Source organism: Lathyrus oleraceus, chromosome 5 (assembly GCF_024323335.1).
Source record: "Lathyrus oleraceus cultivar Zhongwan6 chromosome 5, CAAS_Psat_ZW6_1.0, whole genome shotgun sequence".
NCBI classification, from domain to species: Eukaryota; Viridiplantae; Streptophyta; class Magnoliopsida; order Fabales; family Fabaceae; genus Lathyrus; species Lathyrus oleraceus.
Genome location: NC_066583.1, coordinates 222671849 through 222691720, shown reverse-complemented (window position 1 = coordinate 222691720; position 19872 = coordinate 222671849). Strand labels below are relative to the sequence as shown.

Genomic DNA, 19872 nt, shown 5'->3' with positions numbered 1-19872 from the left:
CCCAATCGTCGTTTGACCTCCTTGTAAAAGGTTATGTTGGTTGCTTTCCAGTCGAGTTTCATCTCCGTCGCCGGTGTTCGTTGTTGTTGCGATCATTCATTTTTGGATCTCCTCAAGTTGAGAAGGTTCGTTTTTCTCTGAAAATAATTTGGGCTTCGTTTAGGGAAGAGATTTGTTTATTTTTACTATTCATTACAAATTCCTCATTAAACATTGTCATGCATTTTATTTTATTTGTTTTTCATTTGAAATGATTGAAACCATTTATTAATTGCTCGTTTGATGTGCCATGGGGACTCGTGTGGCTTTCTATTACACCCACCACTCATTAATGCCAACAGTTGGCATTATAGTGAGAAGCCTCTTCGGTTTCCGTCACCCAATAGCCATGCGGCTAGGGTGACCGTTGGACTCTGTACCTGTTCCATTTTCGAGATATGGCCACTATCGTGGACTTTGGTCCAACTTACTTCAACGGCCCATTAGTTGGCCTTTTTGTTTGTTTTTTTTCTCTCTTTTGAAGTTTCAACTTAGTATTTAGGATTTTGTTGGTCCTAGTTTGATAACTGGTAACTCATGGCCGGGTGGAGATGGAGATAGTTGATCTCCCTCTTAGTCCTGGGTTCGACACCCGTGTGTGGCATATTTGGTTTTGCAACATTTTAATTTCTTTTTTACGTATTTCTTTTTAATCCTCCCATGTTCATGTTTTATTATAATTTCTCTGATACTCATTGTTTTTAGTGTTTACCCCATTCATTTATTTTAATTGACAAAGCATCGATTTTAATTTATGGATTCAACCGCTCTTATGTTGTTTATCCGTGATTATTTCACCGCATTTCGTTTGGTTGCACATGATCATTCAATGTTGACATGATGCATAAACCGGTTTTAAGCACAGTAATTAGTTGTAATTTCCCCATCTCCACACCCTTGTAAGTCGATTGCCTTTAAGCATCGTTGTCAACCTCACACAGCTTACTCTTGGGCTTTCTTACAATGAGACGGTTCTCTTACACCTACATTCATACACTGCATTTCTTTTTGGTTGGGCCCGATTTAATTATCTCATTACTTTGAATCCCCATTCGACAAAAATGTACCTCACTCCCATGATGTGTAATAACTTTACTATTTTATTCCTTTATTTGCTTGACTGTTTAGCTAGTTACTGACACAAGAATAAAATCAACCGTTTCCAAAAAGATCAAACATAAAAACTTGATCCAACATCGAGTATTTTCCCAATAAATAAATCCATCCATTTCTATTCATCCATTTCTACCCATTTCCTTTCTTTCAAACCACTTCATTCAAATCTTTCTCAATCACTCATCAAATGCTTGATCCAACGTCAATCCATTTTCACCATAAAAACTCAAAAAAAACTTAATTCATATTTAAGACCTTTCCAATAAAGATGGAAATGGAATGTGGTGGATACCACGCACTCCTGAGACTAGGGTTCGAAATGGATGTCTCGCCTATCTTAGCTCTCGCCATCATCCAGATATATCTATTATGTTTCTCTCAAACCTTCATTCAAATTTCTTTTAAAACGTCCATTAAATGCTTGATCCCACGTCAAGCCATTTTCATAATAAAACTCAAAATACTTAATTCCTATTTAAGACTTTTTTTTCAATAAAGGTGGAAATGGAACATGGTGGATACCATGCACTCCTGAGATTAAGATTCGAGGTGGATGCCTCGCTTATTTTAGCTCTCGCCATCATTTAATTTGTTAATGTGGTTTCTTCAAACTCTTTCTCAATTAAATTCAGAAACACTTAATTCTTATTAAATACTTTTGCAAATAACATGGAAATGGAACGTGGTGGATACCACACATTCTTGAGACTAGGATTCGAGATGGATATCTCGCCCATCCAAGTTCTCGCTATTACTCAAAACACATTAAACCAATCAAATCTTTTCTCGCCGTCGTGCGATCGATCCTTAAACCTTTTCTCAAATGAAAGGTACTTTGTTTCAAAACAATGCAAGGCAATGTTTCTCCACCTTTTTTGGGTAGTCCAACAATGTTTTCATCGATTGACACAAAGTAGCTTTCGCTAAAATCGACCAACAAACAAACATTTTCTATCCAGAACTACATAAGCCTTGATTTCTCTATTGAGATACGTAGGAGCAGGATTTATAAATCTTGTCAGGCCCACTAATAAAAAACTTAGGTTTAGTCCTTCGTCGAAAACCCAAAAACATTCTTCTCTCTTCCATTCTTTCTTTCCCACCTAATAACTTGAAAAGCCTAACATTTCAAACTAACACTAACGCGCACAACTAACCTAACGGTTCCCGTTGAGTACAACGGACGTGGGGGGTGCTAATACCTTCCCCTTGCGTAATCGACTCCCGAACCCTGATTTGGTTGCGACGACCATAATCATTGTCGTTCTTTCTTGGGTTTTATTGATATTCCCCCTTTCCTTTTAGGAATAAATAAAGCTCGGTGGCGACTCTGTTCAGTCCATCATTACGAACGTGCGATTGCGCTTCGCTAGGTCGTTCTCTCATTCATTTTCCGAGGTACGACAGATGGCGACTCTGCTGGGGAAGTCGTTCCCTAAGTGAGTCAAGCCTAGTTAGGACGTTTGTGTGCCTTTGTTTGTTTAATTGTGTGGATTTTCTTTATTTATTGCTTCTATTATCTTTATTGTTATATCGATATATCTATTGTATATTGGTCCCATTGTGATGGTATTTGGATATTCTGATTGCAAACCATGTGGGAAAGACTCTATACCCGAGTATAGAGTGAAAAAAACATAAGATAGGACGATGGTTGAGTAGTACAGACTCCCGAGGTGAATACTTCGTAAGAGTCAGTATGAGAACCTCACTTAGAGTAGATCCTTTTGCAAATATTGTCTCCCGAGTTGAATACTTCGTAAGCTTCAATATTTCAAATCTAAGGACCTTTTAGAACATTGAACCTTTGGCAAACTAGGAATGATGGTTGCGTAGTATGGATTCCCGAAGTGAATACTTCGTAAGAATCGGTACGAGAACCTCACTCAGAATATATTCTCTAGATGGAGTTGACGATCAGAAAGTATTTTTCATAAGCGTCAAACATTTTTTTGAATCCATGACTCTGAGTACCCTATCTAGAACCAAAGTCGATGGTTGCGTAGTACAGACTCCCGAGGTGAATACTTCGTAAGAGTCGGTACGAGAACCTCACCCAAAATAGGTTCCCTTTATGGAGTTGATGATCGGCAAGCATTTTCCGTATTCTTGTGAATCAGTGACTCTGGGGGTCCTTTGTAACAAAACCCTAGATCATACCCGGTGAGAACCCTATTTTGGAAAGCAATCAGATTTATCCATGCCCCGGACCTTTGAACCTGTACCAAAAAAAAACATTGCATCCATCCATTCATTGCATACGCATAAAAAGCAAAACTCTTAGTTTGTTTCGCATTGTTTCAGGAATCCAAGACTTGTTAACAAAATGAATCCTGAGAGAAGAAGCACTTTTCAGTTCAAATACAAGGACATGGACCTTGCCAGCCTGCAGAAGTTGAGTGCCAAAGTAACACCAATCAAACTAAACAGCTTTGTGCAAGACTATGGAAGAATTATGGACATCTTAAATGAGAAGATGGATCTAATGACCGTAGTGACTATTGCTCAGTTCTATGATCCACCTCTACGTTGTTTCACATTTTCTGGTTTCCAGTTGGCTCCAACCTTGGAAGAGTTTGAGAGGATTGTAGGCCGAAATTTGAAAGATTATAATCCATTTCCGAAGTTTGATGAAGGTATTCCTCCCAAGAGGATAGCTTTAGCTTTGGGTTTGAAGGTTTCTGAATTCGTGGACAATTGGGATGTGAAGGAAGCTTTCAATGGTTTTTCTAGGAAGTTCTTAGATGATCAAGCTAAGAAAATGGAAAAAGAGGGGAATTGGAAATATTCCTATGTTGTGTTAGCTGTGTTGGTATATGGGATAGTTCTCTTCCCAAATATTGACCACTTTGTGGACCATCTAGCTGTGAGGATCTTTCTCTCTGGTAACCCTGTACCGTTCCTCCTAGCGGACCTCCACTATGCTCTCCATGAGCGTCATGAGAAAAAGGGAGGAACCATTTTATGTTGTGCACAGCTGTTGCATGTCTGGTTCAAATCTCATATGCCCGAAGAAGGCCCTTTCGTCTCAAAGGAACTCAAGCCCTCCCAAAAGTTAGCTTCTCTCACTTCCAATCATGTTAAGTGGTATATCAGGGATTGGGAAACCGAGGATGTTATTGTCAGCATTGGAGACTTCCCCAATGTACCTTTAATAGGAACCAAGGGTTGCATCAACTATAACCCCGTGTTATCTTTGAGGCAACATGGTTACCCTATGAATGGCCCTCCAAAAAGCTGAAGCCTTAGAGCCTTTCATCTTGCACAGTGCTGAAGTAGATCACCCCGTAGTGAAGAAGATCAAGAGGTCATGGCAAGCAGTCATCAGAAAGGGTAAGGAGTTGGGTAAGAGAAATGTAATTGCTCGAGAGCCTTATACTCGTTGGGTGAGAGAGAGGGTTCAGATGGTTAAACTCCCTTTTCCATTTGATCCTTCTATCTATCTGTTGGTTCCTAAGCTAGAACCCATATTACTGGAAGATGTGGAGAAGCTTAATACCAGTGTTAAGGAGTTGGAGTTGGAGAATGCTGACTTGAGGATTAAGCTCGGTCGAGTGTCGGTAGAGAATGGGAATTTGAAAGATGGTCAACAGAAGAAGGACAAAGAGCTCCAAATGTCCAACAAAAGGGCTAGGGAGTTTGAGGTAAAGAGAGAAAAGTTCGGACAAGCGCTCTACAGTACTAAATTTGTGTTCAAGATGAAGGAGGAGGAGTTGGATAAAGCTTTACTCCGGATTCAAAAACTCAACAAGACTCTGGAATTGACCATTGAAATGAAAAGGGAAGCACGACTGATTTCTGAGATTCGTACTCGTGAACTTGAGAATACCATTCATAAATACAAGGATGCTTTAGAATGTGAGAAGCTGGAGACTGAAGAGACGGAAATAGTTTGCACACGATTGAACTATCAGTTGGAACAAGCCAATTCCAGGATCCAGGCACTTGAAGGTGTGGATCAAGATGCCTCCTATCTGATGTTGTTGGGTGAGTGCAGATATTGGAGAAACCTCTATAGGGACATAGAGGTGACCAAGGCTGAAGACTTGCGCATCATTCAAGACCTCCAAGGACTTTACACTGAGTGGAAGGGCAAATTTCTGAGGCTGTCTAGATTTGCAAATTCCGTCATGCAAGAGCTACCTGAGAAACTGCAAGAAGCTGATTGGTGCATGTGTCCAGAGAACACCATGTATCAAGTCTTTAATTTCATTAAGTTTTGTAAGGCGATGTTGGAGGGGATGACTACCGATCTTGCTACGGTTCGGAAAGCCCATAAGCCATACGCCTTTTATTTGTATTTGAACTTTGTTCTGAATTAATGAAAAATTGCTTTTGGGATTCATGTTATTGTGTTTTATTGCGTTATTGCTTTAAATATTTGCGAACAAATGTTGTTGTATTTCTGAAATGAATGACTGAAGCTAACCAAGAGTTTTGCAAACAAGATGCATCCATACATGCATTCATACATTTTCAAAATAGAGTCTCACTCTGTCCTTTCTTCCTCCAGTTTCACGCTGAATCTTCAACACCCGTACAATACTGGCGCCCGGGCAAGACAAAGAATGACTGAATAAGAGCAAGAAAGCGCTCGAGTTAGAGCCGACCTAGATGAAATCAAAGGGGGCATGTGCCAGATGAGAGAAATGCTACAAGCTTTGACTTTCAGGTTTGAAGTTCCGCAAGCGACCGTGATTTCGGAGATCATGGGCTAAACAGTTGAAGCCCAACTTCAGAGGATGTTACCCTCAACCCTCCCTCCATATGGGCTACCTTACGACTTCGTCCCTCGAGTGGAACTAGTGCACGACATGGGGCAATCTGTCCAACAAGTTGTGCCATTACCGGTTTACACCGATGCACGCTCAGTCATCCATACCGTTGCTCCACCAGCTGCCTATGCTAGGCATATTCCGCATTTTGAAGATCAACATCACATGTATCAGACTATCGACTCAACCGTTGTTGGTGACGAAGTAAGATTTGAAGATTTTAGAGAAGTAAAGGAGAACATGCAACTCCTTGAGAAGAAGTTCTGAGATTTAGAAGGAGACCACATCTTTGGATCTGCCGCCAAAGAAATGTGCCTTGTATCTGGGTTGGTGATTCTGGCTAAATTCAAAACTCTAGACTTCGACAAATACAAGGGGCATACTTGTCCAAAGAGCCATCTCATCATGTATTACCGAAAAATGGTCGCACACGTGGAAGACGACAAACTGATGATCCACTATTTTCAAGATAGTTTGAGTTTGGCTCCTTCCAAGTGGTATTTAAGTATGGATCAGATGTTTCTAAGACCTGTCAGACGCGTTCATAAAACACTACAAATACAACATGGACATGGCGCGTGACAGAAGACAGTTGCAAAGCATGTTCCAGCATGACAAAGAGTCCTTTTAGGAATATGCTCAAAGATGGAGGGAACTGGCTTCTCAAGTTGAACCACCTTTAGCCGAGAAGGAATTGGCTTAACTATTTATCGATATTGTCCAACCCCAATTCTATGAGAAGATGGTTGGAAGTGCTTCCTTGGGATTCTCTGAGCTTGTTGCTATAGGGGCTCGTGTCGAATATGGTTTAAGAAATGGTAAACTTGCAGTTGTAGCTGGAACTTCAAATGCTAATCCAAAGGAGTTCTCTGGAGGGTTTCCCAGAAAGAAGGAAGGGGAAACAAATGATGTGACGGTTGGCCAAGGAAGAGCCCCTCCAAGAAGGAGACAACAACAATATTCGCAACAGCAGTATGTTTAACAGCCCTTTCCATATCAGCAGCCCATGTATCCCGTCCAGTACGCCCCGCAACCGTACGTAGCTGATGTGACGCTCGCCTTCAATCAAAAACCTGCTCAGGCTTATCAAGTGCCTCCGGTTTATCGACCAACTCCAGTTCAACAACGTGCTGCGGTTCCTCCAGTTTATCAACAAGCACCATTAGCTCCTGTCTATATCAACAGCAGAGAGCCCAAGTTCCGAGGCAAAATGCTCAGAACCAGAATAGGAGGCAAGGGGAAAGGGCGACCTTCAATCCAATCCCAATGTCGTAGACTGAGTTTTATCCCTCCCTATTGCAAAAGGGTTTGGTGGTTCCCAGACCTATGGGACCTCCACCGGATCGTCTGCCTCCATGATACAAACCTAACGCACACTGTCCTTTTCATGAAGGTGCCCCCGGGCATGACCTAGAGGGTTGCTATGCTTTGAAGCATAGGGTTCGTGAGTTGATTGATAGCAATATCCTGTCTTTTAAAGATATGGGACCGAATGTGAAGAACAATCCTCTTCCTCCCCATGGAGATTTTGTAGTAAACGCCATTGAAGATGCCTCTATTAGTGTATTGGTTGAGAAGGTGGATGATGTCAAGACTCCTTTGGCAGCGCTTCATGCCCGGTTGGTGGAAGCTGGTCTGATTAATGTTAGTCATGAAAATTGTGAAGAGTGTGCCACATACCCAAGGGGGTGTCAGGTGGTACGAGATAAAATTCAAGACTTGATGAATAAAGGAGTGCTTTAGATATCCAGCGTTACAAAGAATGAAGATGTGTTGGTAATTGAACCTTGCTTCAATTTACCTGAACCAGTCGAAATCCCATACTACAGTAGTGGAGTGGTTCCTACGAATAGTCATCTGTCGCCTGTTGAGACATGTATGCCCACGCCTTTTCCATATGAGAGCACCAAGGTTGTGCCTTGGAAATATGAGATTACCGCTATGGACAAGGTTGTTGAAGGAAGTGCAGACGTTGAAGTGATAGAAGCTGTGAGTGAGGACGTCCCCAATATTGCCGGAATGAGCAGAATGACCCGTAGTGATCGAATCTATACACTTGAATTCAACGTGACTCCTCAAGGGCCGACCAAGGAATCTACAGTTGCAACTCCTGCTAAAGAACCCGAAGTGGTCCCATCTGAGGATGCTGTTGAATTCTTGAAGTTGATCAAGAAAAGTGACTACAAAGTGGTGGATCAGTTGCATCAAACACCATCTAAGATCTCTATTCTGTCTCTGCTATTGAACTCCCAAGCCCATAGAGAGGCTTTGTTGAAGGTGCTTGCCCAAGCTCATGTAACATAAAGCATAACAGTAGACCAATTTGATGGGGTAATTGCAAATATCACAACTTGCAATACATTAAGCTTTAGTGGAGAGGAATTACCTGAGGATGGACAAAATCATAATTGTGCTCTCCATATCTTAGTAAAGTGCAAAGATGATGCTTTGGCCAGAGTCTTGGTTGATACCAGATCTTCTCTGAATGTTATGCCAAAGAGAACACTCGCCAAGTTATCTTATCAAGGACCAGCTATGAAGCCTAGTGCCTTGGTAGTGAAAGCTTTTGATGGTTCCAGGATAACCGTGATTGGAGAGGTGGAACTGCCCATATTAATTGGCCCTCATGTATTCCTGATTAATTTCCAAGTCATGGATATTAATCCAGCATATAGCTGCTTATTGGGGCATTCCTGGATTCATGCTGCAGGGGCAGTCACCTCCACTTTACATCAGAAAATGAAGTTTGTGGTGGACAATCAATTGATCATTATTTCTGGGGACGAGGACTTTGTGGTTAGTCACCTTTCATCCTTCAGATATATCGAGGCTGATGAGGACGCTTTGGAAACTTCTTTCCAAGCTCTTAAAATAACCAACGCCACTTTTGTGGAGATGAAGGACCCTGTTGGGAAAGCTTGTTCATCTTTCGTTTCTCTGAAAAGCGTAAAGTCTAGCATTGAAGGAGGAACCCCTGAAGGTTGGGGTCAGCTTATTGATATTCGTGAGAAGCATGATCGTTTTGGTTTGGGATATGTGCCTTTCGCTGCGAAAGGAGCTCGAGTCCCTGCAAAGGACAACACCCGAAGCATCCAAAAAGTATTCCTCAGCATAGGATTCATCCATGGAGATCAGGTCAATGCAATTGAAGACAACACTGAAGACAAAGATGAGCCATGTTTGGTTTACCGGTGTGAGACAACTTTGAACAATTGGAAGGCGGTTGAGATCCCTGAAATTTTTCCTTTGTCAGAGTAATAATTGTTGTTTTTCCTTTCAAATCCTTAGCTCTTCCCAAGGCTAATGGATCACGTTGTAGGGCCCCTTTTCATTTTCAAATAATCATTATCAGTGAATGAAAGGCATCTTGTTAAGTTCTTATTATTCATTTATTTGCTTTCTCTTAAGAAAATGACAATCTTTCCAAACAAAAAACTTTTCATTTATGCATCTTTTATTTTTATTTTTCTAAAAAAAATCAATCATTCAAACATGCAGAACAAATGATAACCCCGTTGAATCCAATGACTTTACTCCCTCTCATAACTTTGACTCCCCTATCTACCAAGCGAAAGAAGAGGGTGAAGAAGATTGTTACATCCCCGACGAATTGGCAAGGCTGCTCGAGCACGAGTCCAAATCCCTTTAGCCACATGAAGAACCGGTGGAAACAATCAACCTTGGCACAGAGGAAGAGAAGAAAGAAGTCAAAGTCGGCACCACGCTTGAATCAAGCGTCAAAGAGAGATTGGTTAAACTCCTACAAGAATATGTGGATGTATTTGCATGGTCATACCAGGATATGCCAGGCCTAGACACCGCCATCATTGAGCACAAGCTTCCGCTTCAGCCAGAATGCCCGCCAGTAAAGCAGAAACTCCGAAGAACAAGGCCAGATATGGCTCTGAAGATTCGTGAAGAAGTCAAACGACAATTTGATGCTGGTTTCCTCGCAGTGGCAAAGTACCCACAATGGGTAGCTAATATTGTACCTGTGCCTAAGAAGGATGGCAAGGTGAGGATGTGTGTTGACTATAGGGATCTGAACAAAGCTAGTCCAAAGGACAATTTCCCTCTACCACACATTGATACTCTGGTAGACAATACGACAAGTTTTGCTGTATTCTCCTTTATGGATGGTTTTTCTGGATACAATCAAATCAAGATGGCCCCAGATGACATGAAGAAAACCACTTGGGGCACTTTTTGCTACAAGGTTATGCCTTTCAGTCTCAAAAATGCCGGGGCAACTTACCAAAGAGCTATGGTCACTCTTTTCCATGATATGATGCACAAGAAAATAAAGGTCTATGTTGACGACATGATCGCTAAATCTCAGAATGAAGAAGATCATATGAACCATCTGAAGAAGCTGTTTGAACGCCTCAGAAAGTTTAGATTACGATTAAACCCTGCAAAATGCACATTTGGTGTTCGTTCAGGGAAGTTGCTTGGTTTTATCGTTAGTCAACGAGGAATTAAGGTGGACCCTGACAAAGTCTGAGCTATACAAGAAATGCCTGCTCCACGCACCGAGCGAGAAGTTAGAGGGTTCCTTGGACGTTTGAATTACATCTCAAGGTTCATCTCACATATGACGGCCACGTGTGAGCCTATCTTCAAATTGCTTCGAAAAGATCAAGCTGCTGAATGGAATTCTGATTGTCAAAGTGCTTTTGAGAAGATTCGTCAATACTTGCAAGAGCCTCCTATTTTGATTCCACCTGTCCCAGGAAAGCCATTAATCATGTATCTGACTGTACTTGAAGGGTCAATGGGATGCGTGATGGGGCAACACAACGAAACTGGTCGGAAAGAACATGCTATTTACTATCTGAGCAAAAAGTTTATCAATTGTGAAAGTCGATATTCGCTTTTGGAGAAAACTTGTTGCGCGTTAGCATGGGTTGCTCATTGTTTGAGGCAGTACATGATTTGCCATACTACTTTATTGATCTCGAAAATGGATCCAATAAAGTATATCTTTGAGAAACCTGCCTTAACGGGAAGACTAGCCCGTTGGAAGATGCTTTTGTCATAATACGACATCCATTACGTAACCCAGAAAGCAATCAAGGGAAGTGTTTTAGCAGAGTATCTTGCTCATCAACCAGTTGAAGACTATCAGCCATTGAAGTTTGATTTCCCCGATGAGGATATAATGGTGATAAAGGATTGTGTGATCCCAGGCCCAGATGAAGGACCAGAACCAGGATCTCGATGGAAGCTCGCGTTCGAAGGTTCCTCCAATTACAATGGTCATGGTGTGGGAGCTGTTTTGATGAATCCAAATGGTGCCTTTACCCCTTTCACAACAAGGTTGTACTTTGATTGTACGAATAATGTCGCAGAATATGAAGCTTGCATCCTTGGTCTTGAAGCCGCAATTGATCTCTGAATCAAGATCCTTGAGGTGTATGGAGATTCAGCCTTGGTGATCTATCAAGTCAAAGGTGAATGGGAAACTCGTGATGCGAAGCTGATCCCGTATCGTGCTCATGTTGTAAAGATGATAGAATACTTTGATGATATCACTTTCCATCACATCCCAAGAGTAGAAAATCAAGTGCCCGACGCTTTGGCAACGTTAGCATCAATGTACCAAGTCAGGTTCCGTAATGAGGCCGCACTTATTCGAATCGAGCGAAGAGATGAGCCTGCTTACTGTCAATCGATTAAAGAAGAAATTGATGGTAAACCTTGGTTTCATGATATCAAGCGATATCTTCTAAGTCAATAGTATCCAGAAGATGCTACATTGTTGGATAAGAAAACACTGAGGAGGTTATCATCCAAATTCTTTTTGAGCAATGATGTGCTTTACAAGAGAAACCATGACACGGTTCTTCTCATATGCGTGGATAGACACGAAGCAGACCTATTGATCAAGGAGATTCATGAGGGATCCTTTGGGACCCATGCCAATGGACATGCCATGGGCAAGAATATTTTGAGAGCTGGTTATTACCGGTTAACCATGGAGTCCGATTGTTTCAGCTATGCTAGGAAATGTCATAAATGTCAGATTTATGCCGACAAAGTGCATGTACTGCCAACACTGCTAAATGATTTGACATTGCCTTGGCCCTTCTCAATGTGGGACATCGACATGATTGGTGCTATAGATCCTAAAGCTTCCAATGGTCATCGTTTCATCCTAGTTGCCATTGATTACTTTACTAAATGGGTAGAGGCTGTTTCCTACACCAATGTGACGAGACATGTGGTCGCTCGCTTTATCAAGAAGGAGATTATCTGCCGCTATGGAATCCCTATTAAGATGATCACCGATAACGGTTCAAACTTGAACAACAAGACAATGACAGAATTATGTGAGTTTCAAGATTGACCATCATAACTCTTCTCCATATCGTCCAAAGATGAATGATGTTGTTGAAGCCACCCACAAAAATATCAAGAAGATCCTGCAAAAGATGGTGAAAACTTATAAGGATTGGCACGAGATGCTACCCTTTGCTTTGCATGGATATCGGACCTCAGTCCGCACTTCAACAGGGGCAACCCCGTTCTCCTTGGTCTATGGGATGGAAGCGGTTCTCCCAGTCGAAGTAGAGATACCTTCAATGAGAATATTGATGGAGGCCAAGCTAGACGAAGCTGAATGGATCCAGAATAATTATGATCAACTTAACCTCATTGATGAGAAGCGTATGACCGCTCTGTGCCATGGACAATTGTACCAGCGAAGAATCAAGAAAGCGTTTGACAAGAAGGTTCTCCCTCGAGAGTTCAAGGAAGGGGATCCCGTGCTCAAGAAGATCCTGCCGGTACACAAAGATTCGCGTGGGAAGTGGACTCCTAACTATGAAGGCCCATACGTTGTAAAGAGAGCATACTCTGGAGATGCTTTGTTTCTCACAACTATGGATGGCGAAGAGCTCATTCACCTTATGAATTCTGATGCATTCAAAAGATACTATGCCTAACAAAACCCGGTGGACTGAAAACCCGAAAGGGTGGTCCAGGCAAAAGTTAGGGATAATAAAAAAATGGTAGCTCGCTAGGTTGAAAACCTGAAGGGGCAACTTAGGCAAAAAAGAGCGTCCCGATGGATTGAAAACCCGAAAGGGCGATCCAGGAAAAAATTAGGGACAAAAGGCATAGACTGCATCAGTTGTCACTGATCAACACAGAAGAGCTAAAGGTGGAAGATCAATCTGACTGCTCCCTTCAGAAGCGAAGTCTTATGGAGTCATTGTTATTAGGGATAGTAGTAGTCATTGCGACTCAATGTAAACCTTTCCCTATTTCCATTTTCAAATTTGTAACATTCCATGGAGCTACACCATTTGTGTGCTATCATTCTTTAATAAATACAAGTTTGCCTATCAAATTCTATCATTTGTTGTTTTTCTCTGATTTTCTTTGTTATTCAAAATGCCATTTATTTGTTAATAATGAAATTTTGAACTTAAAAAGAATTTTTCAACATATTGAGAAACACAATTTTATTTTGACTTGAGAAAATATTAAAAGGAAATCCTTCGTCTTTCCCCGCAAGTTTCAAGTCGCAAGACCTTTCCTGGAATAATCTACATATATCTCCAAAGAGCACAAATTTATCATTCTCTAAAAGGATTACTGGGCCAGTTGTGACTGTTCAGCTTGATAGATCCCCCTTTGATGCATCTATCATCACTCCTTTGGTTGAGTTGTTGATGTTGAGGATTCAGCATCTTTATTAAAGCCTTCTCTAAATTTCCAGTCCGCATAATTGTCAGTGTTTGCATATCATGATCATTCATATATCATGCATATAAGCAAAACCAAAATTATGCATAACCCGAAGTCTGTTTCGTGCTCATTTGCATAATCGCAGGTCTCATTGTTGATTTTATCCCTTGACCTCTAAGACCAGTTGTTGCTGGCGTCATTTGTTAAGTCTTGTTGTCACCAGCGTCTTTGATCAAATCCAGTTGTAACTGGTATCTTTTTAAAGTCTGGTTGTAACCAGCATTCGTTTATAAGTCCAATTGTTGTTGGCATTACCTTTCAAGTCCAGTTGTACCTGGCGCTCTAATTTTGAAGTCCAGTTGTAACTGGTATCTTTTTAAAGTCTGGTTGTAATCAGCATTTGTTTATAAGTCCAATTGTTATTGGCATTACCTTTTAAGTCCAGTTGTAACTGGCGCACAAATTTTGAAATCCAGTTGTGACTGGTACCATTTTAAAGTCTGGTTGTTACCAGTATCTGTCAAATCCAGTTGTAATTGGTATCCTTTTAAAGTCTGGTTGTCACCAGCATCTGTCAAATCCATCTTTAAATGGTATCTTTAAGTTTGGTCCTCACCGGCACCCTCGAAATTCAGTTGTAACTGGCACTAATCCGTTGGAGTTTGGTTGTGATAGATGTTTATGGTTAAGTCCAATTGTTGTTGGCACCTATAGAGAGTTTTGCTATCCTGTTGACTCGGGCTTCCTAGAAAGTTATCGTTTTGACTCTTTCAGTGACAGTATTTTGCAAAAAATTTGATCGGATGATTTTCTTGTGAAAAATCTCCAGATTCTATCAAGAATGTTTAAGTGGTCATCAGGGCATGTATGAACCTATTGATATACTCTCTCTGGATTTTCCAATATTTTTAGGTCATGTTAGAACCTACTGTCAGATGTTTTGATATTCCCCAACATTGTCAGGTCATGTCTGAACCTATTGACGCAATCCCCATTATCGTTTTTAAGTGGCGATTTAAAGTACCGTTTGTCAACTTTCACTTTGAATACTCCCTAGTGTGTGTCTTATTCTCCAACATGATTGTCATCCCCAATGAGTTTCTACCCTCTTCGTCGTTTCCGCCCACCAATACTTTGGTGTCCGTCATTCCCCACAGATTTGTCTATCTTGCATAAAATTCCCTGTTAGGATTCATCATATCTCTAGCAGATAAAATTCACGAAAAAAGAGTCCTTCACCCATGCATATCATATCATAGCATGTGCATTTTTTTTAGGATCAAAATCTGGGTCTCCATGGTATTTAACCATCCCCAACTGCGATCCAATGAAGAGGTGCCGTTTCATATTCCTCTGGCTGAGGATGTTTAAATAGGGGCAACTGTCATACCCTAATTTTGGTCCTGAAATTTTTTCCCACCGATCATTCATTCACATTTCTCTTCATGACCATTTCATCTGGTCATGAAGCTATCGCCCATTTTGTTGATCTATCACCACCTGCTATTCCATAAACCTTTGGGCCTTGCCATTTGTCTTGGTATAGGGTAATTAATTTCGCTTGGTCAAGTAGGACATGGAGCCCATTATCATTTGATAAGAATCAGTATTCCTACTCTAGAGGATCTTCAAGCTTTGGGTGGAGAGGGTTTTAAGGCCGATGTCATTGTTGTGGATGCAAAGAAAGATAGGAGGTTATCTATGCTAAAGCAACTAATTGTCACATTGGTCAAAGGATTGAGCACAAATCCAGCCGCAATAATTAAGAAGATAGCTAGATTAGTTTCTGATTTCTATAAGCGGGCAAATGTAGAAAGTCCAGCAAAAGCTGCACTTGAAAAATTCTCTCACATGTTTGAAAGTCGCGGTGTCCAGATGCTCGGCAAATCAAGCATGATTCATGCCGTCCTCGAGCTATCTTATTCGAAGTATTAGCAGATATTGTAGGTCTTGAAAGTAGGCTTATGATGGGTTTTCCGAATGACGGGGCTTCTGATTGTGTAGACTCTTACAAGCATATGTCTATGATAGTTGTGTTAAATTCTGTGGAACTGCTGGTTGATCTTATGCGCTTTCCTGGCCAACTGTTACCACGATCAATTAACTCAATTCTTATGACACACATTTCTGCAGCGGGAGAGAGTGATTCAGCAGAAAATGGTTAGTGTGATTCACCATTAGAACCAAACATTCCTTTATATTGGGTTTCAGAGAGTGCTGAAAAAGATGACAATCTCCAATTCCATAGAAGATTTGAAACATCTTTAAATGTATCTGGTCCTACCTTGCGAAGCATGATGTTACCATCAAATTCCAATCTAGAAGGGAAATTAAGTTTGTCTCATAGCGAACCCAACATTGCAACTTCATTTGGTCGGCGCAGTCGAAGAAAGGTCATTGCGGAACAAATGACTACTAGTTCAAGTCCCGAACATCCATTATTTCAAGCTCGTGGCCAGTATAAGCTTGGTCGTGACAAGTCTGCATTTAGAGATTTTGCTGATGACCAGGCTACATCAAGATCCAACTATAAGTCAAATGATGCTTCCTCATCAGAAGCTCGTAGGATACGACGAAGAAGCATTAGTATTACACCAGAGGTTGGTGATGATATTGCAAGCACTGTGTATAACATTACAAGGTTTGGTTCTCAGAGTGCAGAGATGAAAATGAAACACGAACCGTCACGCGTATGGCGGCTCACCAAACTATGCCATGACTCAAGATCCTGCACAACATCAAACGCAACAAGTTCGGCATAAATTCACCAAGTCTATGATGTACTTGAAAGGCATGAACAAGGATCAAAATCTTACCATTTGTTGCCTTGGGAGTTCTGGACCAGTCTGCGATCCAACGTTATGACAACGCCAATTTTGCAGCATTTTGTCTCCGAAGGAACAGCTACTCTCAGCGCCAATTCTGCTCCAACACTACCTGGAGCCAATAAAGGAACTCAAGACATTGAAGCAAGTCAAATCCAGGTTAATGCTAACCAGATACGAACAGAATGGGCAACATTGCAGTGATGCATTATCATGCTCGTGTTATGAAGCGAACCATCACGCACGGGGCAGCTCGCCAAACATGCCATGGCCTAAAATCCCGCCTAAGCATCACAAGGATATGGATTGCAAAGTAACAGGATTCTTCACCATTGAACCAAGCCGAAACCCGTTCGCAATCCAGTTTCACATTAGTGTCAATCCTACAAGAAAGGTAGAGAATAATGCATCTATTAATTGGTCCAAATTCACAAGCAGTTAGTTAACTTATTACAGCAGTAAGAGGGTAAAATAAAGAGTAGAGGAGGGACCATGAGTTTGGGTGAGGACAAAAGGTCCCAGAGTGTCTGTACGAACACTCATCTACACTCTCAAAGGTAATGTCGTCCCCAACGTTGAAAAGGACAGAAGAGAGGTACCACAGAGAGAATGTTTGGAGGCCTCTCACAATCAGGACGGGACTACATAAGGAAAACAAAGAATATGTTAAAGAGAGAGGAGGAACCCCTAAGAATTGTTTTCGATGGCGAGAAGAACATCAAAACCCTAACGAAATCAACGAAAGTTAAGAAGGAGGAAAGTCTAAATAACCCTATACGTTTTTTTCACCGCCGTTGGACGAAGCTCATATTGGAGGCAAGGGAGGCGAGTTTTGAGCGCACCGGTAGGAATCGATTGGCGAAAGAGTGAAAGATTCAAGCGTCCGCCGCCCAATAGTCGTTTTACCTCCTTGTAAATGGTTATGTTGGTTGCTTTCTGGTCGGGTTTCATCTCCGTCGCCGGTGTTCGTTGTTGTCGCGATCATTCATTTTTGGATCTCCTCAAGTTGAGAAGGTTCTTTTTTCTCTGAAAATAATTTGGACTTCATTTAGGGAAGAGATTTGTTTATTTTTACTATTCATTACAGATTCCTCATTAAACATTGTTATGCATTTTATTTTATTTGTTTTTCATTTGAAATGATTGAAACCATTTATTGATTGCTCGTTTGATGTGCCATGGGGACTCGTGCGGCTTTCTATTACAGCCACCACTCATTAATGCCGACAGTTGGCATTATAGTGAGAAGCCTCTTCGATTTCCGTCACCCAATAGCCATGCGGATAGGGTGACCGTTGGACTCTGGACCTGTTCCATTTTCGAGATATGGCCACTGTCATGGGCTTTGGTCCAACTTACTTCAACGGCCCATTAGTTGGCCTTTTTGTTTGTTTTTTTTTCTCTCTTTTGAAGTTTCAGCTTAGTATTTAGGATTTTGTTGGTCCTAGTTTGATAACTGGTAACTCATGGTCGGATGGAGATGAAGATAGTTGATTTCCCTCTTAGTCCTGGGTTCGATACCCGTGTGCGGCATATTTGGTTTTGCAACATTTTAATTTCTTTTTTTACGTATTTCTTTTTAATCCTCCCATGTTCATGTTTTATTATAATTTCTCCGATACTCATTGTTTTTTGTGTTTACCCCATTCATTTATTTTAATTGACAAAGCATCGATTTTAATTTATGGATTCAACCGCTCTTATGTTGTTTATCCGTGATTATTTTGCCGCATTTCGTTTGGTCGCACATGATCATTCAATGTTGACATGATGCATAAACCGGTTTTGAGCACAGTACTTAATTCGACAAAACTGTACCCCACTCCCATGATGTGTAATAATTTTACTGTTTTATTCCTTTATTTGCTTGACTATTTAGCTAGCTACTGACACAAGAATAAAGTCAACCATTTCCAAAAAGATCAAAAATAAAAACTCAATCCAACGTCGAGTATTTTCCCAATAAATAAATCCATCAATTTCTATTCATCCATTTCTACCCATTTCCTTTCTTTCAAACCACTTCATTGAAATCTTTATCAATCACTCATCAAATGCTTGATCCAATGTCAAGCCATTTTCACAATAAAAACTCAAAAAAAACTTAATTCATATTTAAGACCTTTTCAATAAAGATGAAAATGGAACTTGGTGGATACCACGCACTCCTGAGACTAGGGTTCGAGATGGATGTCTCACCTATCTTAGCTCTTGCCATCATCAAGATATATCTATTCTGTTTCTCTCAAACCTTCATTCAAATTTCTTTAAAAACGTCCATTAAATTCTTGATCCCACGTCAAGCCATTTTCATAATAAAACTCAAAATACTTAATTCCTATTTAAGACTTTTTTTCAATAAAGGTGGAAATGGAACATGGTGGATACCATGCACTCCTGAGATTAAGATTCGAGGTGGATGCCTCGCTTATTTTAGCTCTCGCCATCATTCAATTTGTCAATCTGGTTTCTTTAAACTTTTTCTCAATTAAATTCAAAAACACTTAATTCTTATTAAGTACTTTTGCAAATAAGATGGAAATGGAACGTGGTGGATACCACGCATTCCTGAGACTAGGATTCGAGATGGATATCTCGCCCATCCAAGTTCTCTCCATTACTCAAAACACGTCAAACCAATCAATTCTTTTCTCACCGCCGTGCGATCGATCCTTAAACCTTTTCTCAAATGAAATGTACTTTGTTTCAAAACAATGCAAGGCAATGTTTCTCCACCTGTTTTGGGTAGTCCAACAATGTTTTCATCGATTGACACAAAGTAGCTTTCGCTAAAATCGACCAACAAACAAACATTTTCTACCCAGAACTATGTAAGCCTTGATTTCTCTATTGAGATACGTAGGAGCAGGATTTATAAATCTTGTCAGGCCCACTAATAAAAAACTTAGGTTTAGTCCTTCGTCGAAAACCCAAAAACATTCTTCTCTCTTGCATTCTTTCTTTCCCACCTAATAACTTGAAAAGCCTAACATTTCAAACTAACACTAACGCGCACAACTAACCTAACGGTTCCCGTTGAGTACAACGGACGTGAGGGGTGCTGATACCTTCCCCTTGTGTAATCGACTCCCGAACCCTGATTTGGTTGCGACGACCATAATCATCGTCGTTCTTTCTTGGGTTTTATCGATATTTCCCCTTTCCTTTTAGGAATAAATAAAGTTCGGTGGCGACTCTATTTAGTCCATCATTACGAGCGTGCGATTGCGCTTCGCTAGGTCGTTCTCTCATTCATTTTCTGAGGTACGACAATAAGGAAACTTTCAAAGGGTACGCGCAAAGATGGCGCAAGATTTCCGTGTAATTTAGTCTTCTGTTAGAAGAGAAAGAGATGACAAATCTGTTTTTGAAAACTTTGAGTCCGTTTTACTCTGACATAATGGTTGCAAGCGCTCCCAGTG

The 19872-nt window shown here is 40.9% G+C and overlaps 1 protein-coding gene and 1 pseudogene across 1 annotated transcript; both read left to right on the top strand.

Annotated features, from left to right (window-relative positions):
• The first annotated feature begins 3526 nt into the window (after positions 1-3526).
• LOC127079833 (uncharacterized) lies at positions 3527-4396 on the top strand. Its single transcript, XM_051020201.1, has one exon. The coding sequence runs from the start codon at positions 3527-3529 to the stop codon at positions 4394-4396; it is 870 nt and encodes a 289-aa protein (XP_050876158.1).
• Positions 4397-11439: 7043 nt separating this feature from the next.
• Positions 11440-16654, top strand: LOC127079831 (uncharacterized; annotated as a pseudogene).
• Positions 16655-19872: the final 3218 nt, after the last annotated feature.

What these genes read in the sequence shown, in the direction of transcription:
- LOC127079833 (XM_051020201.1), top strand. Translation starts at nt 3,527, where the DNA reads ATGGACCTTGCCAGCCTGCAGAAGTTGAGTGCCAAAGTAACACCAATC.